The sequence below is a fragment of the Palaemon carinicauda genome, chromosome 13 (genome assembly GCF_036898095.1).
Source record: "Palaemon carinicauda isolate YSFRI2023 chromosome 13, ASM3689809v2, whole genome shotgun sequence".
In the NCBI taxonomy this organism is placed as follows: Eukaryota; Metazoa; Arthropoda; class Malacostraca; order Decapoda; family Palaemonidae; genus Palaemon; species Palaemon carinicauda.
Window position 1 is genome coordinate 97170894 of NC_090737.1, and position 21236 is coordinate 97192129.

The 21236-nt window shown below is 43.5% G+C and overlaps 1 protein-coding gene across 2 annotated transcripts in view; it reads left to right on the plus strand.

The window, feature by feature from the left end:
- Positions 1-19361, plus strand: part of LOC137652336 (protein NEDD1-like) — a 152408-nt gene extending 133047 nt beyond the window's left edge. For both annotated transcript variants that reach the window (XM_068385680.1, XM_068385679.1), the window contains exons 14-15: positions 6063-6211; positions 19158-19361. In XM_068385680.1, the coding sequence (XP_068241781.1) occupies positions 6063-6211; positions 19158-19262 (254 nt within the window). In that variant the 3' untranslated portion in view covers positions 19263-19361. The remainder of the gene's footprint in view (positions 1-6062; positions 6212-19157) is intronic.
- The last annotated feature ends 1875 nt before the right edge of the window (positions 19362-21236 follow it).

Here is a 21236-nt window from a genome sequence, read left to right on the forward strand (position 1 = left end):
GCTTGCCTGCTGTGGACCACGATCTCCGGTAGCTGAGTCTCGCCGTAGATCTTCTTCCTGCTCGCCAGCGCTCACCTGTACTTCTGTCCTTCTGTGCGCCAGCTCTCTTCAGTTCGCCAGCGCACATCTGCGCGCCCTTTCCTGCTATGCACCAATGGGCGCCAACGGTTTTCCTGAACGCCCAGGATCGCCTGCTTGACAGCTCGCATCAGCGCTCTCCTTCCTGATGCACCGGCGCGCCTTCTGATTAGCGCGATGCACGCAAACGTTCGCCCTCTCACCCACGATCTATCAGACCTGGGCGCAGGCAAGAAGTTTTCTTGTCGCCTTCTCGCCGTCAACCTTCTCCAGTCTCTTATGCGTCAGCGATCTCCTACGCGCCCGCGCGATTCTTCGCCTGCGTGCTAGCGTTTTTAACGCACCACCGCTCGCCAACACGCCATCGCTTGCCAACGCGCCTTCACTCGCCTTCGGGCCATCGCTCGCCAAGACGCGCCATCGCTCGCCAAGACGCGCCATCGCCGCCTACGCACCATTGGTCTCCCGGCCGCCTGCTCTAGCCCTCGCGACCGCGCGACGCACCCGCGTGACCACACGCCCAGACACTCGCGCGACCACACGCCCACGTCATGCGCACCCATGTTCGCCCGTGCGTGAACCAACGGTGTTACATCGCGCGAGCGCCAGCGCAATTCCTTCCAGTAAGCCATCGCTCGCCAACGCGCCGTCGCTCGCCTACGCGTCATCGCTCGCCTGCGCACTATCGGATTCCGACCGCCAGCTCTCGCCCTTCCAACCACGCTCGCCCTTCTTCTGCGTTCCCTCGCGCACTTTCGTCTGCGTGCCCGCGCACGGCCGCTTCCACGTTCGCCCACGTGCGAACCATTGATTTACCATCGCGCGAGCGCCAGGGCGATTGCAACCACGATTCCCGTCGGGGTTTCGCAACACGGGCAACCTGGTGAGTCTTCTGGAGCGCGTATTTCCAGAACACGGTCTTCACCCCGTAAACGCAGAGCATGGCACGTGCAAGAGCAGGAAGAATCTTCAGGGAGGTCTGAGCAACATTCTTCTTTCCAGAACCTGGTTTAGCCCTTTCTCCTCACCATTCCCTGGAAGGGTCTTGCCAGGGAGTTTTTCTTCTGAGATTTCTCCGTTGGGCAGGGGGTGACTGGTTTAGCCCTTCCTCTTCACCATTTCGTAGAAGGGGCTTACCGTTCCCTCCCCGGTTGCGACCCGAGGTTTTGTACAAGGAAGCTCCAGGAAGATCATGGGTACTTTCCTTCTCTCGGGCTCAAGCACCTTTGCGTTCTGTCGCCAAGTTTCGAACTTGCGGGCAAACTCGATGTTGGAACATCTAGACGCAGTGACCGAGGGCTTCCTCTCGGGAGTCCCATCCGTGGATGTCGACAAGCTCATATACTCTTCCATCCTTGGGAAGAGCTTGTTTGAGTCCAAGGACAGAGAAATGGACAGCTGTTGTGCGGAGGAAGTCGAATTCCGTTTTCACTCCTCCAAGGCGCTTACTTCCAGACCCTGCAAGCCTCCGACGCCTCTTCCTTCAGCCTCATCAGCCTAGGTTATCGGAACCGGCTACGGCAGCTAAGACAAGGTGTACAATAGCAGTTCCCTCCTGTCAGGGACAGGTAGGACGGGAAGTTCTCCCGGGGAGGCATAATCCTAGAGGGAGCGACAGAGTTCATAAACTCTAGGATTGGCAACCCCCCTTGCAGGTCTCACGCTGGGGGGATGCCTAAGGTTACTCGTCCGGATAACAGCTTCCCGATGCCGATTCCTGCACGATCTCCGTGACCAGCCAAGGATATCGCGTCTCGCTTTTAACATCTCCCCTCCACTGTCAGCAAATCCAGTGTCGCTGAGGTTCTATGCCATGGGGTCAGCAAGAGGTTTGCCCGTTGGGCAGAAGGAGCCATGCTTTAGGAGAAGGTCCTCCATAGGGTCGTCGACGGCTTCCCCCCTCCGGCTTCTTCAGTTGATCCTTTCTTGTAGGAAAGCATCTGAGACGGGAGTTCCGTCGTCGACCTCTCAGCTCTGATCAAGTTTGTCAAACAAACTTCGTCCAGCGTGGAAGAGCAGAGTCGATCAGACTGGTAACGAGACCGCAAGACTCCTTATGCCCTGGATCGGAAGGACGGGTACTTCCAGGTCCCATTCCATCCATCTTCCAGGAAGCACTTGGAATTCAGCCTAGACTACAGATGTTCCTGCTTAAGATGCTGTGTGGCGATCCCGCCGCAGCATCGCAGGTTTTCACCAGAGAACTCTCCCTGCTTTCCTCATGGCCGCTCAGGAGCAGGCTTCCGCCTCCTTCGCTTTTTGGAGGTCTGGCCAACTCCAGTAGTCTCGGGTTCGATCTTCTTCAACACCGGGACAAGCTTCTGGCACTTTACCAAGAGTGAGGGATCATGGTAATTCGCTAGGAGCCTTCTCTACTTCTGCCTCAACATCTGGAATATCTAGCCATGATATTGACTCCTTCTCCGAGCCTTCCCTTCAGTTGATTGTGGCAAGGCTGAGGAGAGTCGCAGAGCCTTTTCTCAGTCAAGGAGAGCTTTCAGCCCTATCTTGGAACGTTTCCTGGGTCTCCTTTCCTCAATGACCCGTCTAAGTCCCGAACGGTCGCCTCAGGATAAGTTCCCTGTTAGGTGGCCCAAGTTCCGGTGGAATCAAAGCAACGATTAACCGGACTTTCTGGCCCCTATGGGACCCGCGGAACGATTAGACCTGCAATGGGTGTTGACCTATGGAACCTCTTGCATGGGAGTGGATATTCTCGTCCTTTCCCTGCATTTGATGCTGTTCTCGGACTCGTCAAAGAAAGGGGGGGGGGGCATGTTCCGGTTCATTTCTATGGTCAGGACCTGAAGGGTACTTCCTCATCATTCAGGTAGGCTTAGAGGCCGTAGTCTGGCCCTTCTACAGATCCTACAGATCCTGCCGAGTCGCTCCGTGCGCGACAACTCCATGGTACTGGCGTATTCCAACCAGCAGGGAGGTACATTTTCATACTTTCGCATCTTGCAGTAGAGATACTGAGATGATCCTAAGTCCACTCAATACCACTATCGGCTCGCTCATTCTGGGCAGAGGAATGTTCTCTCCGACAATCTGAGCAGATCCTCACAGATAGAGAGCACCTGGGGTCTTTGGCCTCTAGTAACCAGAAAGTTCTGGCCTGGGGGACTTGATCACGACAGCCTGGAACTTCAAGCTTCCGTTCTACTTACCCCCAGTCTCAGACCCCAAGACTCTTTGGCAAGATGCTTTCCGGTGACAGTGGGACAGCATCGACGCCTACGTCTTCCCACCATTGTTGTCTGTTGAGAAGGGGTCTCAACGGGACCAGGTTGTCTGTCAACCTTTCGATGGCCCTGAGAGCTCCGCTGCAACTATACGCAGTACGGTTTCCGGACCTTCTGCATCCCCTGACGGAACTCCCGGGAGAGCTTCTTCCACGACACAGGCTACTCAAACAACCACACTATAACATCTTTCACAAGCCGTAGTATCGCTTCGGCTTCACGCCTGGGGACACTACGCCGCCTCCTCACGAAGAGACAACCCGCAACAGTCGCGGAGCGGAGGTCGCGTCACCTGCGATAGTCATCCGCAGGGGTCTACCAGGCGAAGTGGAGAGTCTTCTGTGGTTGGTGTCGTGGGAGAGGTACCTCTTCCCTTGAGGCCTCTACTCCAGCAATAACGGAGTTATTGCTTATCGGCGGGAGTAAACTCGTTTTCGCTCTCGGCAGTGAAGCCTATCGCTCAGCTTTTCCCTGGCCTTCAGGCTGAAAGGAATAGGCTTTTTCCTTCCTGCTGGATCTTTCTTCGCTCATGCGAAGCTACGAACGTACCTGCCCCCAGTCGGAGTGAGACCTCCTCCATGGAGCATGGTTCTGACTCTCAAGTCCCTTAAGAGATCTTCTTACGAACCATTACGTCAGGCCTCTGATCGTCATCCGTCTTGGAGGACGGTGCTCCTGCTCGCTCTGGCCTCGGCCAGTGTGTAAGCAATCTTCATGGTCTCGTACGACCCCGCCCTTTCAAGATAATAGGGGGAGGTAACATACAGGTTCGCTCCTGAGTTGTTTTCTAGACTCAGAATCTTGGAAATCTCAGACCTTCGATTCGACTCCTTCAAGATTTCGAGTCTCCGTTCTGTATCAGATGACCCAGACCTTCTCCTTCTTGCCAGTAAAGCAACCGAGGGGTTATTTTTGAGAACAGCTGCAGTTTGTCCTCACGTGCAAGCCCGGTTTGGGAGCACAGGAAGGACACAGGAGAGAGTCACCAGTATGCCTTTTCAGCTTGGACTCGAGGGCATTCATCTCGACCTGAATCCAGACCCTCCCCCGTCACGTCGCCCTACAGCACGATGTCGGATACATCGCAACGTCCCTCGCCTTCGAGTAATACTACTCTGTGACGCAGGTGCTACAAGCTGGAGTCTGGAAGCGTCTAGTGACCTTTGCAGCCCACTTCCTGCAGGACATGACCCACAGGGGTATCGATACGTTTCTATCGCTCTGTGGTGGCTACACAACAGCTGGTCTAACCTCAGGCTCCTTTTTGGACAGGTAGCAGAAGGTTGAGGGCATTGTTACCAGGTTTTAGACTGCATGAACGGAAGAAGTATGTCTGGTCCTTACTTCTTTCTTCATCGTCCCCTCTACTGGGGAAGCAGCATCCTGGTCTCTGCATAGCTGACCTCAAACCTCTGCAGGTAAACCATGCTTCCTTGTGTTTCAAGTATTGAGACAATACTGTCGCGTCCCCCATACCCTGACGAGGTGGTATTGGGAACGTCCTAACCCAGAGTTCCTTCTAGAACTCCAGGTCAACTGCTTAGGACTGGTCACACTTTCTTCCTTCACACACAAGCTTATGTAGGCCACACTTTTCCTTGTGGAGCAAGGAACTTGTGAGGTGCAGGGACACCTTTTCTCGAGTGCGACTCACTCGGATTCTGAGTCCTCGGGTAAGCCAAAGCCAGTATGGCTGGGGACTTTCCACCCTTCCTAAGGGAAAGTCACCCTATGTAAATAGCGTGGTTTGTATTTCGGTTACGGAACAAATGACAAATTCGGAGATAATTTGTATTTTTCCTAACCATACAAACCTTAACTATTTACACATATTTGCCCGCCAGCCCTGTCCCCCAAGTCAAGTCCTACCTCTAAGTGAAGTGAGACATTTCACCGGTGTGTGAGGGGGGGAGGGGTAGCAAGCTACCCCTCCCCCTACCCCTGCTAACTAGCGCGGGGTAGTAAACCCTCGTTAAAATCTAATAATGGCCCATCAATTTCAGCTACGCCTTATGTAAATAGCTAAGGTTTGTATGGTTAGGAAAAATACAAATTATCTCCGAATTTGTCATTTTTGAAAAAATATTCACCATTCATATCTTAAAAACCTGAGCAATATGTGTGTGATCTTGGAAGGCACTGATTCTAATGATATAAATAGATAAAAAAAAAGAGCTTTCAATTCGATCCCGCCATTTGTAATCATCATATTTAGTTTTGAAGTACAGTACCTCAATCCTTCCCGTCTTAATTTTAATGTGGGTTGATTATAAGCAACTGCAATTTGAAAATAAATACTGTACTTAAAAATGCACTGTCTTAAAATTGGAGTTTCTGCCTCCCAGCTTAATTATTTTTTTGCAGTTATCGAATCAGACTTCATTCATGCTCAAAACCTGTCGGAAACCTGAGGATCTACTTATGCAGTATTACAGTCTGACTTCTATCTTCTTTACTTTAAGGGGGCTAAAAATCATGGACAATTACTAGACCAGGAAATGGGCAGATTTTAAGTAGTAGATTTACAAGGGAAAAACCATTGCTCAAATAGAGTAGAATGGAAGCAACTCTTGGTATTTCAAGGAATGTCCTCATTTCTATTTTGTTAGTATTAAAAAATTTTTCCTCCTTAATAGTTCTATTTTAAAAATTTGCTATAAAACCTTGAAAGAAGTATTTGTAGTTAATCAATTTGTGATATGATTTCTTGTCCTAAAAATGTCATGATTTTCTCTATAGGTACCAAATTAGGAAGTACGGCATCTCACATGCAGGTGGAACTGATACGTAGTTGTATGGCAGAGGTGTTGGATGACTTTGAAGATGACATAAATAAGCGAATGATGAACCTTCAGTTTGTGGTTACAAAACAATACTTACAGTTGAAGGTAATGTTGATATTTATATTTCTTTGTTTGTTTCTACGTGACATACAAACCATTGTCCTTTGAATAGGGAGAGTGATTCAGCGCAAACTGGAGATTTTCATTAGAATTGCTAATGAGTGGTTAACATGGTGGAGGGTGTGGGCAAGAAGCCACACCCCTTCCCCATTTGGAATAGCTCACTTTTGATTCAACTGCTGAAGAGTACAAATATTCTGTCAGCCCATTACCAAATTTCTTCATTATCATTTTCTACTGTATTGTAGGAAGTGAATGTATTGTTGTAATTGTGACGGAAGTTAAGCAAGATGTTCGTACTTGCCTGGGGGAAGGGTAGACATTGCAATTGGTATATGAGTAAAGCGGGTGTAGATCCATTATGTGCATTATATATCATGTTTGTTTCTAATTACCCCCAGGTCATGGCCTCCTTTGCAGTGTCAAGCGTACACCATGAAGAGAAAGAATCAAGCTAAGCCTTTGCCAGGGTCTGTCAGGGCAATGCCCAAGAAGACTAAAAAAAGTCTTTTGATGTTTCGGTCTCCTTGAACTGGTGCTGCCGCCCCTGGTTTGGTTCCCAGGGATTATGCATTAGGAAGGGCCCTGCGCCTGCTCCGAGACCCTGATCAGCATCGCACGTACCTCTCCCCAAAAATAGCCTTTGCATGCACAGCGTTTTAGAGCAACCCACCCTGGGCCTTTCAGGAAGTTGGAACGGTGGGATGAGGGGAAGGAGAGGGAAATGTTGATGCTAGCGTTCCTCAGCTCCCACTGCCAAGAGTAGGGTGATGCCTGTCTTTTCAGTGGACAACTTAGCAGAGACATGGGTTCTTGCTTTGGGTAGTGAGTGGCCTCCAGGACGGCTGCTTGCTACCTCTTCAGGACTGCCAGCCTCCCTTATCTCAGTTACCGATTGGATCGATCATCCAACATCACTGAAAGCTTTGGCCGTAGAGGTGGAGATGTTGGGGAAGAATGTGCTCAAATTTATTTGAGATGAGCCTCCAGGCTTTTACAGTCTGCTCTTCCTGGTGGAGAAGTTTCCCCATGGATGGAGACCAGTTATCAACCACTCTCCTCTGAACAATTCTGTTTGTCAAACAAAGTTCAGGATGGAAATGGGACTGTCTCTCATGAGAGAGGGAGTCCTTCAGAGGGCCTGAAGGATGTATACTTTCAAGTGTCTGTTTATCAGTCCTCTCAAAAGTACTTTGGCTTCTCCCTCTACATCAGTGATTCTTGAACTGGGGGGCGTGCCCCCCTAAGGGGGCGCCAGGAGCATTCAAGGGGGGCGCAAGTAGTTAAAATAGTAGTAATGAAAATAAAAATGTAGTAATTATGATGGCTTTTGTTTTACAATACTACATAAATATGGATAAATCAATTACTAAGGAGGATGTGTAATATTTTTTTATGTGGTCATGATCCATGAATGATTGTATTAAGAGTAAAAATTATGTTTATTTTTGCAGTAATTTATATTTTTTCCAGTATTTTCTATCAATGTAATAACTGTAATCTGTATAATGATAAAACAGTTTGAAAAAAGATTATGATAAAATCTTGTTTCATCATTTTCTGTGAACAATGTTTATTTTATTGAAATAATACTTTCTACTTTGGCAGAAATTTCAAGGGTGGAGAGGGGGGGGACATGGGATCTATGCTTAATGCAGAAGGGGGCGCAAGGCAAAAAAGTTTTAAGAACCACTGCTCTATATTTTGGTGTAACAGTTTAAGACTGTGTATAGCTCCCCGGGTATTCACTCGGGTGTTCACCTTGGTAGCTACTTGGGCACTCCCAGGTGTTGTGCCTTTGATTCATTTTGACGATTGGTTTATGGTGACTACCTGAGAGAGGCAGTTGCTACAGGATTGAGATTGGGTTCTCACATTTTTTCACAATCTGGGAATGTGATAAACTAGAAGTCAAATCTCATATCCAAGCAGTGGTTGAAGTACTTGGCTATGCTGATGGACATATTCCTGTTCAAGACAAAAGTATCAGCTTGGTGATGGCAGAGTCTTCTCAGTCATCATTCCTCGGAGAATCTTGTTCCTCATGGGAATCTCCACCAGAGATCCTTCAGTGGTGTTAGTCAACAGGGATCCCCCTTTCCATCCTGTTCTGATGGGATAGGAGGTTCGGGCCAATCTTGCCTGGTGGCACGATGATGAAAATCTCACCATAGGAGCCCCACTCGACTCTCTGCCATTAAACATGCAACTGTCCTCAGTTACTGTACCTCGAAGGATGGGTGGCGAGTACACTGAGACAACCTGATCGTCTCGAGTATCTGGACTTTAGAAAAGGCATTTGCACACCAACATCCTCAAAATGTAAGCTGTCATTCTAGCGCTGCAATCATTCAGTTATGCAATCATTGCGCTCTCTCTGCAAACTTACGAAGCAGATGCACATCTGAGCGGCGTTCCATGCCATAAAGTTGTCAGCCAGGTACATTCCGTGCAAGAAGAAAATACGAGTAGACACAGTCGCCAGGGGCAAGTTGTACGGTCAGAATGGTCCTAATTTTCTTGCATACCAGAAAGGCTTCTCGCTCTGTTGGGCATACCAGGGATTGATGTGTTTGCACTTGGCAGAATAGGAAGCTCCCTATGTTGTAATCTCCCATTCCAGATCCATGGGCTGTGTTCGATTATGCCTTTCAGCACCCATTGGATCACCTGGACTCGTACACCTTCCCTCAGTTCAGCCTGATTTGGCCGTTATTCAACAAGGTGTTGATTATGCCAGGACTCAGGGTGACCCTGGTTGTTCCCAGATGGCCCCAGGTCGAATGGTTTCCCAATCTGCTACCTCTTCGTGTCAAGGTCTTGAGAGAACTACCTGAGTGGTCCACGCTTCTCTGTCAGCTGCATCTTCAGATGTACCACCAGCACAAGAAGTCTTTGAATCTTCACAGGTGTAGTCTATTCAGCATCTCATCCGACTGTTCACTTTGTACATACTGCTCATAAATTATTTATTGACTAACCTTCACTGGTGCTGTGTTCACCTTAGCCAAGCAATACAGTATTTCGTATTAACCCTGGAAAGGTATCGTTCTTGGACACCCCTATTTAGGTATTTAGGGGTCGAGCTCGACCCCGACTCCAAAAAAAATTCAGGAAAAATTTAGTTATGCATCAATCTGTATTGTTTGACTTGCTAAAAATACTTCAAAGAATGCTAAAAACTACTGAAAATATAAATGATACCCATTTACAAAATAACTTTTTAAATATTAAACTTAGCCGGTGAATATATAAATAGCTGACGTCTCCGTCGGTCGACAGATTCCAAAAACTCGCGAGCGATTGCCATGAAGGATGCCGGGTGTGCCCACCAGCGCCGACTATCGGCCAGATACCGCATATACTTCTCAACCAAACCAGTTTTTTCTCTGTCGGTGTTAAGACAACACTGATTCCGCTCGCGCTTGACCTCGAGTTTTCTACCGATTGGTGAAGTACTTGGTTTTGGTCTTATTGCTTTCGCCGTGTTGGATTATTCTATACTATCTTCAAAAGAAATGCTTTTGAAAGGAGAGGAAAAGTTTTTGCCTTTGCTTTTTTAATCTCACTCTGGTTTTTCCATAGAGAAAAGATGGCCGACCCTTCCCTCAGTGTACGGAAGTGTGTTAAAGGCTTTTAGTAATTATTTCATCACTTTATAAATTATTGTTGATATTTATAGATTTACCTCTATATATTTTATATCTCACCCGCCTTTATTAGGCCTCTTCGATTAGCTTTCCATTTATACTAAACATCAAAATAAATTTTATGTTTTTGTTTATATGCGGCCTTTACCTATTCTTTGTAGGCGGTCCTAACTTGGAAAACGAAGTTAAACAACGTTGAGCCCATTCAACTTTTATTTTTGTTTAGATTAAAACAGTTGCTCTGTAAGAGTGATGAGATGAATATTTTTAGAAAATATTTTAAGAAATTTATTCTTTGAATAGTCTTCGTGCTGTTTTTCAAAGATGAACTAATGTTGGTTTATTTATGCTACGCAGTTTGCGCTCTATCGTTACGATAGAGAAAGAGAGAATCACGGTTTCACTTTGCAGAAAGAGTAAATCGAGTTTGACGTTTTGTTCATTCTTCTTTCAAACTGAAGTTTTTTAGATACTAATTTAAAGGAACATGTTAATTTTCAATTTCTGAGTCCTTTCAGTTTTTTCCTTTAGTCAAATAACCTGTTATTGACGAAGGGTGAGTGGGCCATTCTCTTGTGAGTGAAAAGAGAGAGGGAGAGAGAGAGAAAGAGAGAACGATACGATCTTTATTCTCGTCCCAAGTCTCTGTACAAGGAGTTTGGGAGCGAGTAACGTTGTTCTCGCTTCAGTTTTTTACTCTCGTCCCAAGTCTCTGTACGGGGAGAGAGGATAAAACGTTTTAGTTTTTATTCTCGTCCCAAGGCACTGTACGGTGAGAGATTGAAAAGGTAGTCCTTAGTGAACTAGTGTTTAGTCTCATCCCCAGTTACTGATCTTTTTAACTTTATATATTTCCATTTTATTCGATATATATGTATATGTTTATTGATTTTTGCATGTGTGTTTCATTTTGTACTAATGTGCTTACATTATACGACTCATTTCGCAATTCCAACCTTTTTATTTAAGGGAGAATTGCGTGCTTTAGGTAGAAATCAGTTTTATTCATGTCTAATGTGAAATTATTAAAAAATGTGATATCAGTGAAGTAAGTGCAAAAAACATGTTCTGTGTTGCGGAGGGTTCATTTGTTCGTGCTTGTCACTTGCCTAGTCCAAGACCTCTTTCAGGCTCCCCTGCACCAGGGAGAAGGAATGTCGTAGGACCTAAGGGAGTGAGGAGTGTAAACCAACGAACAGACGTTCCCTCAAAGGTATCAGACGTTGCTCATCAAGCACGTCCTTGCCATAAGACAGGAGAGACGAAGTTTCTCCTCGTCTTCCGATGATTCGTCTCTTTAAAAGCCTGTGCGTAAAGTTTCGAGACGTTTGAAACGTTTATTAGTTCCTTCAGAACAAGTTCAACGTCTTAGCTGTAGTCATCATAAGAGTCATAGCGATGACGTTAATGTACAGACGTTTCTGCCACAGACTCGACGTGACGTTGAGCGGTAGACACTGTAGACACAACGTGACGTTGAGTGTCAGTCACCGTAGTCACGATATAGCATCGATCAGCAGTCACCGCTGTTACTACGGGACGTTTGAACGTCAGCCACTGCAGTCACAGGTTGATCCGAAGTGAAGTGTTTTGCAAGATATGCTGTTAAAGCTTTCTTCTTTAATAGAAGCTTTCGATCCTGTTCCTGTGCGAAAGGATCCTTTGCTTTTTGTACGTCACGGTTCTGGGATACGTGATTCGGGTCTTCAACCTTCTAGACGAGCTTTGTTATGCCACACTGACGTTATCCCTAGTGACAGCTTTGCTGTTTAACGAGATGCGGAGCATAAATCTCGATGTAACTTTGATCGCTTTGAACGTCAGCCACCGCAGCCACAGCGTGATGTTGAGCTGCAGACACCGCAGACACGACGTGACGTTGAGCGGTAGACACCGTAGACATGACATGACGTCGAGGGTCAGTTATCGTAGTCACGATATAGCATCGAACAGCAGTCACCGCTGTTACTACGGGACGTTTGAACGTCAGTTACTTCTGTCACGACGTGTAGTAGAATAACATTCTCTGCAGTCACAACGTGACATCGACCCTCCAACTTTAACTTCTGTTCATATACAAGGTGTCAGGTTTTTCCTTCACGTCTTTCTGAATATAAATCTCCTTCTCGCAAGACTTTAGATTTATCAGATGATGTGCCTTCTGAAGAAGTTGATGACCCCCTTTCAACTAATGTACCTTTGGGGAGTCATTCAGAAGAGGAGTAACCTAGGGTGGTCCAACAATCCCTTGTTTTTTTAATTATGAATTTCTTTAGTGAAATTTTGTCCTACTCGTTTTGTAACGGCTGCTCCGCCATCTGAGTTTACTCTTGGCATGACTTTCTTCGACTCCTACATTTACGAAGTCAGTTCTCTCTTGTTCTTCCAAGAGGGCCATGCTCTTACTGGGAGACTGGTTGGAATCCAGGAGAAGTTTAGGAAAGTCTGCTTTTGCTTTTCCTCCTTCTTAATTAGCTTCTCGCTCGGGCGTCTGGTGTGACACAGGAGAAGCTCGAGGAGAAGTTCTTGGCTTGGGAGTACCTGCCTCTGCCCAGGGAGACTTCTTAAGCCTAGTGGACTCTCCTCGTCGTCTAGCCATGAGACGCTCCAAGATTTTTTGGTCTGCTTCAGAGTTAGACCATCTCCTGTTAGGAGTTTTTTCGAGCGTTTGAAGTTTTTTATTTGTTGGATTGGTCACTGGGAGCCTTAAGTAAGAAGGTCTCTCCAGTTGTCAATGTATTGCTGTACAATTATGTCATGCATGAACAAGGCTATCAGGGATGGCTCCAATGATCTGGCAGCCACGTTCACTGCAGGAACAAGGCTATCAGGGATGGCTCCAATGATCTGGCAGCCACGTTCACTGCAGGAGTACTGAAGATGTAAGTGCGCTCAATGTGTTCATTGTCAAGACAAAGTTCACGATGAAGACTACCAAATCTGTCTTGGCAGCAGTAAGGGAAGGCAACCGGATGGTCTCTCTCGACCTTCAGGATGCATACTTCTACATCCCGATTCATCCAAACTTTCAACAACATCTGAGGTTTGTGGACGGGAAAGTAATGTACCAATTTCGGGCACTGTGCTTCGGCCTCATTCCTGCTCCTCTTGTTTTTACAAGGCCCTTGCAAAATGTAGCAAGCTTTCTACATTTTTTGAGGATTCAGAGCCTCCCTTTATTTTGACGACTGGCTAATCAGGGCGTCGTCATTAAATCGCTGTCTGGAGAGCCTCTAATGGACATTAGACCTAACCAAGGAGCTAGGTCTCATAGTGAACGTAGAGAAGTCGTAACTTACAGTACTCCATCCCAGACTATTCTTTATTTGGGAATGGAGATACAGTGTCGGATTTTTCGGGCCTTTTCGTCTCCCACAAGAATGGAACAAGCTCTGTTAAAAGTCCTTCACTTGCAAGAGAAAAACAGTTGCTTTGTAAGAGTTTGAACGAGTCTCGTGGGAACTCTTTCATCGCTGGAGTAGTTTATCTCTCTGGGGAGACTCAACCTTTGCCCTCTCCAATTTCACCTAAACCATTGGAACAAGGAGAAGGGCTTAGAGAGTATCTCTTTCCCAATCTCCAACTCAGTCTAGACATGTCTGACTTGGTGGGACAGCAACATCAGACTTCGAGAAGGTCTTTCTCTTGCGATCAAGAACCCAAACCATGTGTTGTATTCAGATGCATCGGATTTGGGTTAGGGAGCTCCACTGGACAGTCTGGAATGCTCGGGTCTTTGGTCCACGGATCAGAAGGAACTCCATTTAAGGCAAGTAACATCTCTCCTTTGGCGAGATTTGTGCAAGGAAAAATGAATGTCTTGGCGGACTGCCTCAGCAGAAGAGGACAAGTCATCTCCATGGAGTGGACGTTGCATAAGACTGTGTGCGAGAAGCTATGGATGACATGGGGTCAACCCACCATAGATCTTTTTGCGACTTCACTGACAAAGAGGCTCTCGACTTACTGCTTTCCAGTTCCAGATCCAGAGGCAGCCCACATAGACGCTTTCCTGGTGGACTGGTCTCACCTGGACGTTTATGCCTTTCCACCTTTCAAGATCCTAAACAAGGTGCTGCAGAAGTTCACCTCTCACGAAGGGACCAGGTTGACGTTGGTTGCTCCACTTTGGCCCGCGAGAGAGTGGTTCACAGAGGTACTTCTATGGCTGGTAGACGTTCCAAGAAGTCTGCCGTTACGGATGGATCTCTTGCGACAGCCTCACGTAAAGAGATTTCATCAAAGCCTCCCCACGCTTCGTCTAACTGCCTTCAGACTATCGAAAGACTCTCTTGAGCTAGAGGGTTTTCGAAGGAGGCAGCTAGAGCGATCGCGAGGGCTAGAAGATCCTCTACCATCAGGATCTATCAGTCGAAATGGGAGGTATTTAGAGACTGGTGCAAGTCCTCCTCTATTTCCTCTTCCAAGTGCCTCTGTAGTGCAGATTGCGGATTTTCTGCTTTATCTGAGAAACGGTCGCTCTCTCTCTCTGCATCCACCATTAAAGGCTACAGAAGCATGTTAGCTTCTGTTTTCAGGCATAAGGGTGTGGATCTTTCTAATAACAAAGATCTCCAAGACCTGTTTAAGTCTTTCGAGACTTACAAGGAGCGTCATATTTCGACTCCTGCTTGGAACTTGGACGTGGTCCTACAGTTCCTTATGTCAGACAGGTTTGAACCATTAAATTCGGCCTCCCTGAAGGATCTTACCCTCAAGACACTTTTTTTGGTGAGCTTGGCTTCGGCTAAAAGGGTTAGTGAGATACATGCTTTTAGCAAGAACATCGGCTTCTCCGCTAATAAAGCAGTATGCGCTCTTCAACTTGGTTTTTTGGCCAAGAATGAACTTCCGTCTCGTCCTTGGCCTAAATCATTTGAAATCCCCAGTCTTTCTGAGATTGTGGGGAATGAAGTTGAAAGAGTTCTGTGCCCCGTTAGAGCTCTTAAATTTTGTTTATCCAGAACTAAACCGCGACGAGGTTGTTCAGAGGCTTTATGGAGCTCCGTTAAAAAGCCCTCTTTGCCCATGTCTAAGAATGCGTGGTCTTATTTTATTAGACTTTTGATTCGGGAGGCACACTCTCATTTAAGTGAGAAGGATCATAATTTACTTAAAGTCAAGGCTCATGAAGTTAGAGCGATAGCAACTTCTGTAGCGTTTAAGCAAAATAGATCCATTAAAAGTATTATGGACGCGACCTTTTGGAGATGCAAGTCGGTTTTCGCTTCATATTACTTGAAAGATGTCCAGACTCTTTATGAGGACTGCTACACACTGGGACCATTCGTAGCAGCGAGTGCAGTAGTGGGTGAAGGCTCTACCACTACATTCCCTTAATCCCAATATCCTTTTAATCTACTCTTGAAATTTTTAATCTTATTTTGGGTTGTACGGGAGACTAAGAAGTCTTTCGCAATCTTTTTGATTTGGCGGGTGGTCAAAATATTGTCTCTTGAGAGCGCCCAGATTAAGGGTATTGATGAGGTCCTGTTATAGGGGTGTTCACCCTGGATATAGCAGCTCCTGGGAGTCTTTCAGCATCCTAAGAGGATGGCTGGGCTTCGTGAGGATAGCGGACTAATGAGGCAGAGTAATTATCAGAGTCAGCTTCCTTACCAGGTACCTATACTTAAGTTTGTTTTTTGAATAGTTGTCAAAAACTCTTGAGCATATACTCCTTTATTGTTTTAATACTGGTCTCTACCCACCACCATGGGTGTGAATCAGCTATTTATATATTCACCGGCTAAGTTTAATATTTAAAAATTATATTTTCCTTATGAAATAAATTTTTGAATATACTTACCCGGTGAATATATAATATTAAAGGCCCTCCCTTCCTCCCCGATAGAGACCCTACGGACTGAGAAAAACTGGTTTGGTTGAGAAGTATATGCGGTATCTGGCCGATAGTCGGCGCTGGTGGGCACACCCGGCATCCTTCATGGCGATCGCTCGCGAGTTTTTGGAATCTGTCGACCGACGGAGACGTCAGCTATTTATATATTCACCGGGTAAGTATATTCAAAAATTTATTTTATAAGGAAAATATCATATTTATTGGAAATATATTAAAAATTTAAGTATACAAAAAAAAAGACGACATAAATATTCACAAAAAATAGAAATATACATATACACATAAATCCCTTTAGGGACACCTTCTTAGATGGCAAAGCAACAGCGTGTAATTGCTGGAAATGAGTTGGACACATAGAAGTCAAGATCTGAAATGAGAAAAAAAAAGGTAATTTTTTTTGGCCAAAAAACTAGTCCAAGTTTCACTAATTTTTTCTGGTACCTAAATGAAATAGGAAGAGGCTAATTTCTTTATAGAATAAACTCATATTATCCTAGAATAGAAATACATAATAAAATGTGCACTAAGATGTAATTTACTGTTATATCAGGGGCGAAATCTAAAGGTCATTTTTTGACGGCCTAGTTTCACAATGTAAATTTCTTATGAAAATCATTGTATCTCCTATAAAATATGATATTTATGCATTAAATTATACCAAAATATCACGAATTCCATACAGAACAAGAATATATAGAGATGCCAATTTACCTTTCGGGTATGTCAACAAAATGGCCGCAGACCGCAACAACTCTTACAGCCCAATCTACCACTCGAAATGGAGAATGGTTATGTAAATTTCAAGGCGTTATTTATTTATCTAATTATTAGTGGATTGGAATAAAACTGATATGATGGCTTTCTGGATGTTTGACAATTATTTTTATCATATAAAATTTAAATTCTCTGAAATAAATTTTAGATAAAAAAAGGGTGATATCTATTTTGTAAAGATTAAAATTTCAGTATTTATACAAACAAGTAGTAAAAAAAGAAAGTTTCATGATTTAACCTAGCCATAACTATCAGGTACATTTCAGATACAAGACAGTTTGCAGCTATAGACAAACAGGCTTCCTGCTCCTCAAACAAGTGGTGATTGTCATGTGGTCAGTCTTAGGTGGGCAGCTATGACAGAGAAAATAGAATTAGTAACTAATAAAAGTAAAAGGATATCAAATAGCAAATCGGTAGCCAATCAAAGTAAAATGAAATCAAAATAAGAAACTACTGACCAATAAAAAGTAAAATAATATCAAATTAGTATATATACATAAACTATGATCTATAATAATAATAATAATAATAATAATAATAATAATAATAATAATAATAATAAAACACTATATAAATCAATTTCAAGTATAATACACATAAGAAAAATATTTACAAATACGAAGGAGAAATTATCAGAGAAATAAATATCAAACACATGAGGTTGGCAAGCTCCATATTATCATCAACATCTCTTTTTAACTCCATTAGAGGTGTGTTGATGACATCCATGCCGAGGGAATACTGCCTGCTGGCCATTATTGAAGATAAATTCAAAATAAATAGAAAAAAAATAAAAAAATTACAAAAAATAAAAAAAATTCAGAAATTAGCTTTTGAGGGAAAATGGACCTCATGGCAATATATGGCATCTAAGCCAAAACCAATGTCATGCAAGTGGTAGACACACCATCCACCCACACTTTCCAACTATAAAGAACCAAACAAATATCAACACTGTTCGACACTTTATAATTATGTAATAACTTTGCTGTTTGATCACTTACCCCTATTAAGGTATTTCAGGGTCGAGGTCGACCCCTGGGTGGGGGTAAAAAAACGGGAAAGGAGGGAAGTTAGACGAAAATCAGTCCTAAAGCAGACAATGGCATGTAGACTAGTCACCCCTTGCAGGTCGATCACTTCCATATTCGAGACAGCTGATGATTTATGGGGAAAAAACAGGTTTTGAACATGCTGTGGGGGTCCCGCACGACCCATCATACCTGTCCAGGGTATAGCCCTAGTGCAATAATTCAGGAAGCATGTGAGACTGTATTTAATATTTTCTTAAAGGCATTTATACTTGACAAGAGTGACAAAAATCAGCAACTTGGTAGTTTGAGTAGATAAGAAAAGTTGCCAAATCAAGTCCTCCAATAAATATATAAAGTTTTTTTACACTTAAAATTTCAGTTCTATACCATACCTCCTAATTGAAAATGATAGAATACTGCACTTCTTGTGTCAAAGGAAATAAATGGTTATTTTCATTACATTTCTGTACAACATGTTCATTATTATTAACGAGTAGTTTTATATCTTTTGGCGGTTATTTCTCTTGGAATTATAACGGAATAACAGACACTTCAATGAATATGTTGTTTTAATATTATTTAGAGATTATTACATAAAACCTTTTTTCCTTTTTAAATATTCTATAATCACTTCACAATGAATGGAAAAACATTTCTGTTCTGTAGAGTGAAATACAATGTAGAATAAAGCAAATTCTTGAAAAATTTATTTTGTAAACAGCAGTAAAACATATAAACATGCTAATGTAGCTTATTATAGAGTAAATGAGTAAGCATATTGATAGAGACAAACTTCTATATAACTCCAGTAGTGGATCCATGGCCTCATTGCAAAAGGGTTAAACAACACTTCTAAGTTTCATTCTTTAGAACGTAGAGAAGTTCTCTTCCATCCTTACTAGATGAGGGAGAGGATGGTGGAATATATACCGACCCATTGGTCATCATATGCCATGTACATGTATATTATTTTGGACTGCTATCCCCTTTAGGGAGGGGATCCATCCTTTGACCACGTATATACAGTATCAGCCTATTCATCCCTATGATCGATAAATAGGAGGCTCCTTGAGTCCATCTCCTTCACTGTCCTATGAGACCAGGTAGATTGCCATTTCCAGATAAAAAAAGAACCTGCTAGTTTGGTTCTAGGGGGACTTCTGACCCACACAGTGAGTCTCCCTACCTAAAGAAAGATGGTTTTCGTTATGCATAGAAACAAATCCCAAATTTTGAAGTAAACTATTTTTTCTATGTATAGAAACCTGAGTCCTTTAGGTTATACTTCCCTCCTCAGTCCTGAGCTGAAAGGACATTAGTGAAGCAACTTTGACAAGTAAGGGGACAGGGCTTTTCACCCTTGCTCCTGCCTATTGCTTAACTGCTTGTTAAAACGATTCAAGATACGTTCATCTCGTGCTGAAAACATATTCCCTACATAAAGGACTCAGGTTTGTGTATCTAAGAAAAATACAAATTACTTTTAGAATTTGTATTATTATTGTCAGTTTTATAACAGTATACACTGCAACAATAACAATAAATAGTAATAATGATGATGACAGTAATTGAACACAGTATCTCTAAAGAATATTTATTTTTTCCAGGAAATGATGGAGCAGCTCCACGGGTTACATACTCTCACAAATGGTTTACTCACAGAGAATGAGAGGTTACAGACAGAAAATGCATGGTTGAGACACAAATTTTAATAAAGTTTAGTCTTTCAATAAAAATTCTGTATTTTTGTACTGTTTTTTGGTAATGTATTTTTCAAAGATTTATTAAAGTTTACTTATATTAAAACTTCATACTTCATTAATTGTCCAAAGACAAAAGGAAAGTAATAAAATTTATAGAATTTTAATGCTTCATAAAATTTGCAAAACTACTTTAAAAAGTCTTGGTTTGTAAATTTTATCTGGATTATGACACTGCTGCGAAGGAATGGTGAAGATTAATACTATGCCAGTACATCTACACAGCTATCTTCCTGACTAACCTTGTTGTACTGGTTATCCACAATGAAGAATACAGTAAAGCAAGGTTCTACTTTCATCCATATCATGGCTCTTAAAAATCCCACATATATTTTCTAATTGTATGCCGGATACTGAACAAGGTACTCTTATCTTACAACTTTTGTTAGGTTTTTTTATCTTTAATACAGTAGTTCACTGTTCATCGCAGTGCTAGACGACAGGTTTTATAACACTACCCGCCGCCACCACAAAATGTTCTATTTCATATACTTACTTCGCATAGTGTTTGTAAAAGACTCTGGATGATCTCCACCCAGTGTATGAGCGGAGTCTTCCAAAGTCCACGTGTTGAAAGAAGTTCAACAAAGAAGCATCTTTCCTTGGATCGTGACCTGAGGGTGTACTGTCAGGATCTGCTCCGCGAATAAAGTAGGTGAGCTTTGCTCTCAGTTGTCTTACGGATAGGTTTGATCCTGAGGTTTCGCCTCTGAAGAGCTGTCCTCCCTTGAAGTCTGAGGTTCTTCGAAGATAGACCTTAAGACACTCTACTGGATACAGAGAGGTATCTTCCTTCAGTGGGCAGATTCTCCAGGGACCCCACCTCTTGGTGGGTAGCTCATTCTTGGCAAGAAAGGCAGATCAGGAAAGAGGTTCAGTTCTCCTGTGTCTAGGAACTGAATATGGCCTTCATTTTTAGATAAGGCCACTATTTCACTAACTCTAGCCCCGGAGGCTATGGCAAACAGAAAAATAACTTTCTGCGTTAGTGCCTTTAGAGTACAATTCTCAATGTTTAGGTTCAAAGCATAGTGCAAGACTTTGTCCAAAGACCATGTGATGGGCTTTGATGGGGTTGCTGGCTTGAGTCTACTCCCTTTCCATAACTGAAGCTTAAATGGTTTTCACATCCAGCTTTATATCATCATTCTTTGTCTTTAAATTGCAAAGTATAACAGATTATGTTTGTAATTTGGCACTTATGATGAATATATATCTCCTGGTGCAATGGTGCCTACTTTCTTTTATAGAAATTTGCATATCTTAAAATAATTTCCTGTACTCCCTTTTGTCTATGCAATAAGCCACTTTGGTGGTTTTAGCTTTCTCTAAGAGGGTACAACCACCTCTATATCTCTCTCAATCCAATCTGTAGGTTTGTATATACAGTATCTAGATCTTAGGTACCCCATCCACAAAGAGCACCCTTGATATTCAAATTATTGATTTCAATATTCATATTGTCAATGGCTGCATTGAATGCTTCATCATGATTATCAAATGATATTCTTGAATCCCACTTGTCATTTTGAAGCATCATTCAAATTTCTTTGATACGACTGTAACATTGAAATGATTTATACAGCACATCATAATTAGATGCTACAGGAATTTGAGTGACATGAAGGATTCACAGTTTCCCTATGTTACCCAAATTACTTGGTTTTTGAGCATTCGTAGAATAGTCTTTTTCAGTTTCCAGGTTGACAACAGAGGGGTTGGTTTCTGGAGAAGTAGCAAGCCCTATTATCCACCTCTTATCGGAGGATGTCAGTCCTATCCCTTGTGGCCCAGCATGAGAAGAGGTTTCAGTGGGGACTAGTCCTCTATTAGAGAGGGGTTGCCTCTCTTCATGTGGGTGTACACTGGTCAGTGGGGGTATTTACCCCTCCCACCGACGACTCCAATGCCTGGCATCACCCATTA